This window comes from Drosophila willistoni, assembly GCF_018902025.1.
Source record: "Drosophila willistoni isolate 14030-0811.24 chromosome XR unlocalized genomic scaffold, UCI_dwil_1.1 Seg143, whole genome shotgun sequence".
NCBI classification, from domain to species: Eukaryota; Metazoa; Arthropoda; class Insecta; order Diptera; family Drosophilidae; genus Drosophila; species Drosophila willistoni.
The window spans coordinates 7,328,191-7,340,620 of NW_025814056.1; the positions used below are offsets into that span (position 1 = coordinate 7,328,191).

At 41.4% G+C, this 12,430-nt stretch overlaps 3 protein-coding genes across 3 annotated transcripts in view; 1 reads left to right on the forward strand and 2 right to left on the reverse strand.

Moving 5' to 3' along the window:
* LOC111518978 overlaps positions 1-12,430 on the reverse strand; it is a 37,611-nt gene that overhangs the window by 7,975 nt on the left and 17,206 nt on the right. The gene's annotated exons all lie outside the window — the stretch shown is intronic.
* Positions 568-7,851, forward strand: LOC6645527 (LIM domain-containing protein A). The gene is made up of 3 exons (XM_023177466.2): positions 568-955; positions 1,081-1,381; positions 6,606-7,851. The coding sequence occupies exons 1-3, from the start codon at positions 796-798 to the stop codon at positions 7,612-7,614; spliced, it is 1,470 nt and encodes a 489-aa protein (XP_023033234.1). The 5' UTR covers positions 568-795; the 3' UTR covers positions 7,615-7,851.
* On the reverse strand, positions 10,311-12,414 carry LOC6645550 (serine/arginine repetitive matrix protein 2). The gene has a single exon (XM_002068193.3). It carries the CDS (start codon positions 12,346-12,348, stop codon positions 10,570-10,572), a length of 1,779 nt encoding a protein of 592 aa, XP_002068229.1. The 5' UTR covers positions 12,349-12,414; the 3' UTR covers positions 10,311-10,569.

Below are 12,430 nucleotides of genomic sequence, written 5' to 3' on the forward strand. Positions count from 1 at the left end.
TTGCTCGCTTTTACTTTCTGTTGTGGTTTACAATTAAACGGCATTTTTCCCCCTGAGCGAATGCGCGAGAGGCCACATCAAGAACATGATCGAGGGAGAGAGACAGAGAGGACGAGACTCTCTCAGATTGTGGCCTGGTCTGCAACTATGTCTGGGCCTGACTCTGAGCTATCAACGCGGTTTTGTTTGGGGGCTGCGACGCCGACGCAGATAACGGTAACCAGAACCAGGCACAGACGCAGCAGCGTCAGCAAGGAGAGAACGGGCGGAAGCGGGCGCATCTTTTGCTCGTTCGTTTGCCTGCTCTCTCGCTCTCGTTGTCTCGCTCTCTCTCTCTTCTGAGCGGAGAACATTGTGTGCGCGTGATTTTCTGGCTTAGTGTACATTTGTATGCGTATATACACATATGAGAGAGTGAGCGAGAGTGAGAGGGAGAGCATACAATTTCGCGGTTTAGTTTGGCCTACGAAATGCGGGCTTGCTGCCGACTGCTCTGCTGCCTTCGGCTTCAACGACTTCGGCGCGTTGACGGTGGTTGTTATTTTTTTGTTTTTCTTTCTTTTTGGCTTTGGTTTTTAGTTGCTGTTTAAACTTGGTCGTGAGAGGGTAGCAGCCCCGTCAATATCAACAACAACAATAATAACACCCCAGTGGATCATCCATCCATCCCATCGATTGATCGCGTTCGAAGTGAAGTGAATAGAAACAAAATTACAAAAAAACAAAACAACACACACACATAGTGAACATTAAACACTGGCCAACATAAATCATCAAATTCTTCAGCAAATTTTGATGGCGCCCATCTCTGGCTCATCGCCCACAACAACGGGCTCGAACTCGTTGCAGGATATGACCGCTGCAGCTGCTGCCATTGCCCTCGATATGAAGCCAAAAGTGGATCAACTATCATCATCAACGGCTATAGTTCCGCCAGTGCAGAAGATTAAAAAATGTGTGTACTCCCCACCACCACAAAATTGATCCTCCATCTCCCTCCGCCCCGCCTGAATTAATCCAAATTTAATATAATTAATTTCTCTTCTTTTCTATCTCGTTCTCGCTCCCTCTGCTCTTTAGTGGTGCGTCGCAATGCTTCGGACAAATTGAAGCTTATCCAAATGGTTCACGACAATCCCATATTATGGGACTCAAGATTGCCCAATTTTAAGGGCGCCGAAGAGGAAAAGAATCGCGCCTGGGAGTACATCGGTCGAGAGTTCAATGCTCCAGGTCGTCGAGTTGCGCGAGCTTTTAAATCTTTGCGAGAATCTTATCGCCGCGAATTGGCCCATGTTAAGCTAATGGGTACTGGATTTAAACCCAAATGGAGTCTATATGAGGCCATGGATTTTCTCAGAGATGTCATCAGGGAGAGAAAGTAAGTAGATTAGTCAGTCAATCGATTATGAGATTCATACCAATTAGATATATATTCTATGCACACTTTTTGACCAAATTTTTGTGTTGACATAGAATCAGTTACAATTTCTCGATCTGATTTGTTGTTACATTTGTTTTTTTTGGAGGTCTGTTTGAGGTCTTATCATTTTTAAAGCTCCCGTTACAAGTCGTCCACCTGTCAAATGCGATCGCGTTTTTGTAATAGTAGAAAAAAGGCACAGTCCCTGGGACTGATGACGACGATCGATCCATATAAAGAGCAATATATGTATGTATATTCGATAAGCTTGCTCTCGTTCTGTCACTTCCCCCCTTCCCTCTTACTCTCTCTCTCTCTCTCTTTCGCACTCATTCTGTCTCGTCCCCATAAAGCAACGCAATGAGTGAGCGCAGTGGCCAAAGTGCGGCTAGCTGTTGTTGTTACCCAAAGCCATGAATAACGGTTCTTGGCTGTGTTTTGGCTTTGTGTGTGATAGCTTTAACCTTGCCATTGTGTCACACTCACTCACTCAGTCATTATTTTTGTTTTGTCTTCTTCTTCCTCTGTGTTCTGCGGTTCAAAATGCAAACTACAAAAATATTTAGTTCTTTCGATCAATTTTGATCGTGCACCCCATTTTCCTTGGACTGAATGATGAGTCATTACAACTGATCTGACACACAGACTAAGTGAAGTGAATATGAGTGAGTTGCCCCCCGCCCCAAACCCTCATACCATCTACTACTCCTTCTATTCAGGCTCCCTCCTGTTGATTGCTAAACACGGTGGTGAAAAGTGGAAAAGCCAACCACCGGCCCAAGCACCACCTAAATGATTACAAAGAGTTTAGCTTATTGAAATACTTGGAAATTTTAGGGTCTTTGGGAGTTTAGTTTACTTTTGGGATTACATACACACATACATATGTACATAGGCAGGAAAGTGAGTCACTCAAAAAAGAAAAGAAGAAATTCTTATTATGATGGTTAGAAGGATCCTTTCAATTGATAATACATATATAAATGGCAAATGGTGTTTCCCCAATTACGATTACGAATTCCAAGAAAACTGATAAGAATACGCTAGAAATGGGAAGTGTCTCTCAGGGGCTAAACGAATTCGTACGTTTGGTTGTGTGTGTGTGTGTGTGTAGATTTTTAAAACGTATATTAAACCTCGGCCAAAGAGTAGAGGAAGAAATCGGGAACATGGTTGTGGAAAAAACCAAATCGAGAAACAAAGGAATGACCAACAGGCCAGAGACCCGCAAAAAAAATGTTCAAAACTGAGATCTCTGAATCGAGTTGATTTGAGTTGAGTTTGAGGCTGAGAGTGTGTGTGTATTGTACTTTATGTACATATTTATATGAAATAAGGCCATTTCCTTTCAATTGACTGTACCCACATGGGCAACAGCAACAGCAGCAGCAGCAACAACCAGCGGTTCCAATGCCCCGCGACACATGCCCGCAGCACAGTCACACACACACACACACACACACACACACACACACACACACACACATACGCTTACACATATTTAAATTTTTATTATTTTGAGCTGATAACAGACAGAAGCAACAGCAACAGTATAAAAACGGAACGGACCCGGCTCGGCCTGGTCCGGGGACTTGAGCCATAGCCATAAAAACAGATCTCTCTGCCTCTCATTCTCTTTCTCTCTCGCTCTCACTCTCTGGCATCTGCCGTTTAAAAGCAAAAGCGAAAAACTTATACAACATCATTCCACCAGAATCTCGTGTCGTCTCCTCAGGTCTTGGTCTCAGTGAGCCACTTGAACAAAACAAAAACAGAATAGAGCCGAGGGAAGCTGCAAAAAACCAAAAACACCAACAAGAACTTCCATGGTGGTGGCAGAGCGAGAAGAAAAGAGAAAGAGAGGGCTCTACACACACAAACACACACACACACACACACACGAATGAAAATGAAAATCAGTAAAGGAGAAATACAGATGATTGTGGACCAAGTTTAGAAAAATGTAGAATCAAAGAGAGCAAAAAAAAAATTACATACGAATGACAGGGAGAGTACAACACATGTGTGTGCGTGTGTGTGTGTGTGTGTGTGTGTGTGTGTGTGAACGATTTAGCGAACGAGGCTCGGCTGGCTGCGTCTGCGTTTGCCGTTTGTTTCTGCGGCTTCGGCCAGGGTTAAAAATATATTGTATTTTATGCCCACCGACCCGACCGAAAAGCAAACATACACACACACATCACATCCAACCAACGGGGTTGGTCGCTGGCCACACACACACACACACACACACATACATATATCGCATCCCATGTACATGTGTGTGTGTGTGTGTGTGTGTATGTTTTGCTGTGTGTCACGCTTATGATTTAATAAGCAAATGAGCTGCAAAATTGATGAAATTGTTGTTTCGACGACAACGACGTACCTCCCCCCACCCATACACACCTCTTACGATCCCTGTCCCCCTTGATGCCCCAAAAGGAAAACAAAATCTCAGTACAGACGGGCCGGGCCGGGTCGACCCCGTTAGCATGCGCGTGTCACTGACCACCACTCCACACACACATACTACCCAGAGAACAGTGACTCAAAAAAAATATTGGGCGTATACCACCTCCCCTCAAAAATTTTAATTGAAGAAGCAAGAGAGAGGCTTATGGCGGATTTTTACAACTGAAAAATCAAATCATATGTACATATATATGTACATAGGATGACATTTAGAATTGCTCCTTCTCTCTGAAACTTAAAACATTCTGAATCGTTTCGAAATAAATTTATAATTCATTTCATTTCCAAGAAATTTATCCAGAATTCATACATATGCAGTTTAAACTGTCTGATAATTTATGTTTAAAAATTTGATGTACTGATGTAATGTATGTACATATGTAACATTGTTTGTATCCTAGCAATTCTCAAAAAACCATCGTTGGAAACCCACAAAGAACGATCTTTGTCTCTAGGAAACGATCTTTATTCTTTAGGAATCCTCAAGAAACGATCCTTGGCCCTAAAAAAACCTCACCAACATTTCTTGTCACATATCAATCCTTATTTTCACATATCAATACAATTTTTGTCGTTTCTTACCAATCCTTATGAAACGATCTTTGTCCCTAAGAAACCTCAAGAAACGATTCTTGTCCCTCAGCTAATTGTAAGATGCGATCATTGTATCTAGGAAACCTTAAAGAACTATTTTTTCTTACCTAGGGACTAGGAAATTCCCGAAAAACTGATATTGTTTTTTTTTTTTTGGCGATATCACTATACGAGAAGCAACTTGGAACTCTCAAAGAATGGGATACGTTAGGGAGGTTTCCAGCTAAATGTCCCTAGAAATTCTTTAGCAGATTTGGGTGAAAATATAATTAAACTAATTTAATTCTACAAAATTTTCAAAGTGTTTTAGCCTGAGACGTCATTATGTTATGTAGTCGTGTTTTGAGTTGCCTAAATTTTATTACTATATACATATATAATCGTAACGAAATCAAAGATATATGTATGGAAATTACTTACAAATTAGCTACATACATATGTATGTACATAGTTCATTTTAGACATGTACATATTTCTATGGAAATATTGTCCATTTGTCTAATGAGTCGGTCGGTCGGTCAGTCTGTTTCCATTGCGGTTGGGTATAGAGAAGCGGAAGCAAATATTGATAAGCCAAAAAATAACATGTACAAAACACTAAACTAAAAACCGAATCGAATGTGAGACGAGAGAAAAAGACCACAGAAGCCGCAGGCAAATAGAACATTTTTTTTTTTTTTTGTTTTGGGTCTATACGAAACATGGGAAAATGCATTTGGCCCTGATTAGGAATCGACGACCATTGAGGACAAATAATGTGCCTCTAGGCAGGGCCCCCAGGCTAATGTATGTATGTATATACATGCATTCAAATATTCTCATACGCTTCACATTTCACATTTTCCAATTGTCAACTACCTGCGATCGTTTCTCAAGGAGCTGCTGCATTGCTGGTTGGGGAAAAATGGCTAAAAATAGCAAGGATGGGATGGGATGGGACGGGATGGATGGATGGATGGTTGGTTAGTTCTTCGGTATAGCAAAAGCAGCTGCATCTTGTTGTTGGAGATGAAAATGCTCTTGAAATTTGAGAAGCATAAGGTCGGTCGGTCGGGACAGACGCTAAAGGAAATCAGGCCTCGACGTGACTTCTTCTTCTTGTTCTACTTTACCAGCCCAGCAGCATCATCTCATATAAATTTTGTTCATAGTTTTGTGTGTGTGTGTGTTTTTTTTTTTTTTTGGGGTTTGTTTGAGCACGTTCGTCGTCGTCGTCAACGTATTCATCATTTGGTCATATATGTACGTACTCTGGTACTTAACGGGTATGCCAATTTTTGGCTAAAAGTTGTAGATTTTAAGCAAAACCAGAGAGCCGGGGATAACTTCGATCGCGCTGAAGCTTGTATACCCTTGCAAGTTTTTTTCTGTTACTCTTCCCTTACCTATAGCCGTGAAAAAATCTTGACTGAAGCCTGCTTTTTTTTATCGTATGTTTATATGACAGCTATATAATACAGTTATCTGATCTGATTTTGATCAAATTTGGCATAGTCATTAATAGGTATGTATATGTATTTACTTGACGAATGTAAATTTTCATGAAAATAGCTTATAAAATTACAAAGTTATTGATAAAAGTCACTCTTTTCGACCGATCGATTGATTATATGAGAGCTATATAATATAGTAGTCCGATCCTGGATCCTGGAAGCTCACAGGGGTTTGCGTCTATCCAGATGGACGGACATGGCTATATGAACTCGTTTCGTCGTGCTGATCAAGAATATATATAGTTTATATGTTCCGAGATGCTACCTTCTGACCAAAATGAAAATAAAATATAAAAATATGGCTTTCCCTTTTCAAAGTCCGATGTTGTCAAGTGATATGGACCTTAGATATTGTTTCTCTTTTAGGTTTTGATCTTGCAAGCAAAATGCTCTAGAAGGATATTTGTATAGGGTGTTAAGACTTCGACATATTGAAATATTCACTGGGCTATGCCCTTGAATATGTTTTTGGGGGTTGGTTTAGGTTTTTGGGTATATTTTTGGAATTGAAACTCGATTGAACTTGGCTTTCCCCGCTCCATTATGTATGTGCCATATTTATATGTATGTGTATGTGTGGCAACTAACTAACCGTGACCATTCTTTCTCTCTTTCTTTTAAAGGGGCGCCTCCCATGCCAGCGATCTCAACTTGAGTGCCTTTGCTCAGCATCTTCACAATAATAATAATAACAACAATAACAATAACAACAGCATTCAAGGCAATGGCAATAAAACGGGCGGCCTGAAGTTATCCTCATCCTTTAATGACTCATCCGCTGTGCTCAATTTATCGAAATGCTCGGGACTGAATATGAGCAATGAAGACTATTATAGCGATTATTATGTTAAACCAGAGATGGATCTCTCAACGGGCTCTGGACTAGGAGGCGGTGGCGGAGGCGGAGGAGTCAATGGCGGAGGAGGATCTGCAGCTGGTAGCAGTAGCAGCGGTAGCAGCAGCTCAACTGGAGTTCAACCGCTGCCCGCCCATCAGCAACAGCAACAGCAGCAACAACAACAACAGCCAAATGACAGTCGTGTAAGCTCCACCCGAAATGAGCATCTGCATCATCATCATCGCCATCATCATCAGAGCTACGATGACATGGATGCCAGCTCACTGCGCAGTGCCGATGCATCCGATGAGGTCGAAGAATTGGAGGCCATAGATGCTGATTTCCCCTATCCATTGATACTCGATTCGAATTCACCGCGTAGTACAAACGCTGGTGGAGATCTGGGCATGCAACGTAAACGCCGCCAAGACGATCTCGATGACAATGATGATGATGATGACGCGGATGTTGTGCCCGGCGGCATCGATGGCGATGACTACGAGGATCAAATGCTACAGCAGCATCATCATTTGCGTCAGCAACAACATAGTGCAGCAGCTGCCGCCGCCGCCGCCGCTGCAGCTGCCGCAGCTGGTGGTGGTGGTCCTGGATCCGTTGTCGGAGGATTGGATATTGCCCCACCCCAAACAGTTCGTGAGATACTCAATTCCAAGTTTTGTGGCTTCATATCAGCCAAATTGAACAGCATGGAGGATTCCGAGGCGGATAATCTAATGAATCGAATTCTTTTGCTCCTCGTCCAGATGCAACAATGCGAGGGAAGCGCCAAATAGAAGAGAAGGAGAAGACAAAAACCAAAAAGGGGGAGGCGAATGCGTCTCTGGGTTGTGGATTTTGCTGTCGGGTGGGTGGGTTGAATTATAAGTTGTTTTTTTTTTCTCTATAGCTAAGCTCATTATGGATTGATGCAGCTGCTCAAAGCAAGCGCAATACGATGTGGTTTATTTTGCCCCCTTGCCATACATTTACATACATTTTTTTCTCTCTCTCATTTTGCCATATAAGTTTCAATTTCAATGCCAAATTTGTGCCATGCCAAAAAACAAAAAAGAAAACAAACAAAGAACAAAACGAAAAAAAAAAAACCAAAACGAATATGTAAATCGTTTAATCGAAAGAACTAGTTAAACCAAATGATTTTCAGTCAACAACTGCAAAGACAAAATGTAACAAATATGAACAAAGACAACACAAAGACAAAGAAAAAATTTACAATTTATGTTTAAATAACGATATCTTTATATATACATATATACATTTTTTTTTCTATTATCGATATAGCCAAGTATGAGATTTAGTTAAATGTTAATTTAGTTTTAAGTTCCAACAACTGTAGCATATATAGTATATATATCTATAACTATATCATATCTATATCATCACATGAAGCAAATCTATAATGCTATGTAACTTTTTTTTTTTGTTTTTTTTCCCCCTTTACAAGATTCTACTTCTTGTTGATCATCGAAGTGAAACGAAAATTAAGTTCAAAACTCTTGTCAATGCTTGCCAAGAATATAAACTGTAAAATTAGCTATAATTTTCAAGTGGCAAATTTATATACAATATATATACATACATATATACTCTAATCATTAAATATCTAAAATGTTGTTTCATTTTGTCTACAATTGATCATTTTAAGCATGTGTGAATATGTTTGGGTCTTATCAGTACTTATATCCTGTAATTACAGGGATGGCAGGGTATTTTAGGGCTAAACAAAGAATGTACAGTGGATCACATTAATATTCGGGTTTTTCAATAAGTAAAGCATTTTAATTTATTTAATATTTAGTGTATGATACTCCAACAAGGCGTTTTGGCATATTTTTCATAATTTTGTCAATGTAATCTTTGCCTATTTTGTCCCACTGTTTTTTTTATCTGCACGACGGTCCAGCTCACTCCACAAATTCTCTATGGGGCTGAGGTGTGGCGATTGTGGCGGGTTATCCAACTTTTGGGCAGTTGTATGGCAACCACGACTTTACTTTAGAAGCTTAATTCTTCGGGTTATTATCCTGGTAAAGGTTGAAAATCTTGGATATGCCGATTTTCCCTGCCGATTGTTTTATGTTTTCCTTCAAAATCTATAGAAGCCCATCCATAAAGACCAGATATTCAGCTCCCTTTGTCGAAATGCACCCCCAAAACATTGTGTTGGGTTTCTGCCAAACCATTGTCTTTCCATCACTCCCAAAAAGATGGAACTTACTTTCGCCCAAGAAAATTACGTCGTCCCACCAGCTTTGTGGCTTTTTAGATTACTACTCTTGGGCAAAGACTTCCTTTTTTTCCGATCGCACTGTTGTACTCTTCCTTTTTTATGGAACGACGAATGCTTTACGAATATTAATCTGATCCACTGTACGTTTTTAGGAATATAACTTTCTGATAAACATCGTTAGCTATTTAGCCATGTTCCTTGGGATCTAACAAATTCTTTTACTGATTTCTATAGGGTATTTTCAATTCGATATTCAATATTTTCATGATTTATTCTTGTTTGCTGCTGCGTCTTCATCTGCGACGCATTCTTCGGATTGGTTTTGTTGGTACCATGACAAACACACACATTTGGCCAGATGTCACACAGACGATAATGCTTACAGCGAGAAAACCCTCTAAATATCGGACATGGAGAGAAAGAGTGAGACAGAAAGATTGTAGCTAAAGACCATTAGTACAGGAGGCGTCATAAAAACCAGTCAACAATGAGACAATGAAGATAAGGAACAACAAGCGGACAGGACGACGATGCGAGCATGCGCCATACACAAAAGAGAGAAGAGTGAAGGGAGAAGGGAAAAGGGAGAGGGACAGGCGGCAATATAAACTGCGGGGAAGCCAGATGATGAGGGCATGCCAAAAACGATATAGACCAACTTATGGACGGAGACTAGCTGGCTGAGAGTGAGGCGGCTCAGTCATGAATGAAATGCAGACAACGGGAAAGGGGGGTGGTGGGAGGGGGAAATTTAATCTCAAACAGAACAATAAACCAACCCTCGAATGGTATTTGGGTATTTGGGATTGGGAATGAAGAGAATCGGGCCTGGTTCGGACGGACTACCTAACACAGAGCATTTTCGAGAGCGTTGCGGGCATGCGCGGAAAATTTTGTTTTTTTGCCCAAACTGCGATTCTTCTTTCTTTATGGCACGACAGGAAGCTGCCAAAAGAAGAAGAAGTAGAAAACTGGTTACCCCCTCTCATTGTTGTTAGCCTTGTTAAAAACAAAAAGCAAGCAAGCAAGCGACGCTTTAAGGGATGCTGCTGCTGCTGCTGGTAGCCGTCGGATCTATGGGTTCAACGACCATGGCCAGCAGCAATACATGAGGGTAGAAAGCAAAAAGAGGAATGATGGATAGTTGGTTGGAATGATGATCATAATGATGGCCAGCAGCAAGGAGCAGCATCATTATCGTCATCATCATCTTTGTACACTACATTTTAGACAATTGGAAAAAGGGCTCAAAGAGAACATTTAATCTATATCAAAAATATATATACATACATATATAGAAATCTCAGCTTTCGTTGTTTTTTTGTGTGTGGTTTTTTTGTGTTTTTTTTTTTTTTTTTTTTGCCAGAATTGAGATTTTAAAACTTAACACAAAGCACTCACACAGTTGGGCAAAACTTTTGTTTGTTCGTCTGCTGTTGCTGTTGACTGTGCTTTATGATAAATTAAAATTTCAATTCACACATCCTTTTTGCCTATATTATTTATCCTTTTGGTTCTTGTTCAAATCATCCCATACAGACGATTTAACAACTATAACTGGCTTATTCTGATTGGGAGAATTATTGTCGGCTCTATTATTGCTAGAACTAGTACTTGGTCGTTCCGGAGGGATTATACCAAAATCCTGGGTCATACGTCGACTACACGAGCAACAGGTACAAGCTATGCCATGAGATTTATGCGGTGATTTATCAGTTTCTGCCGTATTGCCTTGATTGGAAGAATTGTTGTTGTTTGTTTTAGCCCATGCCTGAAGTCGAGAATTATCCCCGATGATTTGTTTTTTCTCATTCTCCGATCTTCGATCGTAAGGAGAACGCCGCATGTATTCCGTTCGATCAGTGTCTGCATCAGATTCAGAGCGATAATAGGTTCGTCGTCGTCGTCGTGGTTGGCCTTCTCCACTACTATCTGCTATCTGTTGGTTTTCCTTTGGCTTCTGACAGAGGCGATTGGTGCGACAAACTGCTGTACAACGAACCCGGGTTTCACCTGAAGGACGCTGACTTGGCGTACTTCGGCGCAAGGGTTCACTTTTTGAGTAGTTTGGCAGCAATTGCGATTGACGTAGTCCAGAGTGATTGCTACCCATTAGAGATGCCTGACCAGTGAGACGTTTGGGCGAACTAGCATTCGAGTTCTTGGGAGGAGATGGAGTCTGGCTAGGAGCCCGGCTGGACAAACGACTTCCAGTGTGTGGTGGCATGCGTTCGGGACTTCTGGTGTTGGTCGAACAGACTCTGGTTTGACGTAGTTTACTTGGACTCTTGGCGCGGGATCGCCTATTCGATGGGGCATAACGATCACCAGCATTATCCTCTGAAGAATATTTTCGATTTTTCTGATCACCAGCGCTACCCGAATCTTGATAATCATAATGCTGTTGGACTGATTGTTTTCTGGATCGACTTGAGCTCTTTTTCTTACCTGTTTTAGATTTTTTCTTCTTCGCTGATTTGGATTTCATTTCATCCATATCGACCATGCCATAGTCTGTGTCTGACCAAGTTTCGGATAGATATCGCCGTCCAGAGGGTAAAGCAGTAGAAGAAGCTCCATTTTCTTTGGCACCTTCTGGCAAACCCTTACCCTGCTGATCCAAACGAGCCTGACAACGACAGCAATGACAACCCTGGTCATGTGAGTCAATCACATTCCCATCGTCATCGAAAATGGGCAATTTCACTCCTTGCTTGATCTTGCTTTGGCAGACACAGCGACTGAGATTATAGCAACCACCGGTTTCCGTTTGGAAACAGGCTCCAGCGGCATCCGCCAGATTCTGGAGCCTGCCGCGCAACTGTGTTAGTATCTTGTGCTGTTTTACTCGCACATTACCCAAACTTTGAGAGTCACTCGCAAGGCTTGGCAATTCACTATCAATCTCCAGTTGCTTAGCATTGTCCAAGTCCTGGCTAGTCATTCGCTCCAGTTCCTTCAGCAGACACATTCTCTCACAGCCCGAGGCGGTGGCTATTTGACGCAAACGAAACTGAATTTTGGCATAATGTGATGTGATACGGAAGAGGGCATCCTGCAGTTGCTCGACATCATCCTCAAGCTTGCACTCGTACGGTGTCAATTGACGACATATCATCTCACCATTCTCATCCAGCTCACAATAATGACGCTCCTTACTGCCTCCTGGTCCTCCTCCTCCTCCTCGTCCATTCAGATGTGAACTGGAATTGGAATGGAATTTCCTCTCTTCAACGTCATCCTCCTCCTCTCGTTCATCGTTCCATCTGTCTCTCATGTTCAAATTGTTTTACTTTCTTATTTATGTATGTATTTTTTTTCCTTTTTTGTTGTTGTTTTGTTCCTAGTCTGATTTGGGT

Bases quoted from the DNA above. Each gene is read 5' to 3' on its own strand.
- LOC6645550 (XM_002068193.3), bottom strand. From the start codon at position 12,348: ATGAGAGACAGATGGAACGATGAACGAGAGGAGGAGGATGACGTTGAA.
- LOC6645527 (XM_023177466.2), top strand. From the start codon at position 796: ATGGCGCCCATCTCTGGCTCATCGCCCACAACAACGGGCTCGAACTCG. The intron at 956-1,080 runs GTGTGTACTCCC...TCTGCTCTTTAG, and splicing joins AGTGCAGAAGATTAAAAAAT to TGGTGCGTCGCAATGCTTCG. The intron at 1,382-6,605 runs GTAAGTAGATTA...TTTCTTTTAAAG, and splicing joins GATGTCATCAGGGAGAGAAA to GGGCGCCTCCCATGCCAGCG.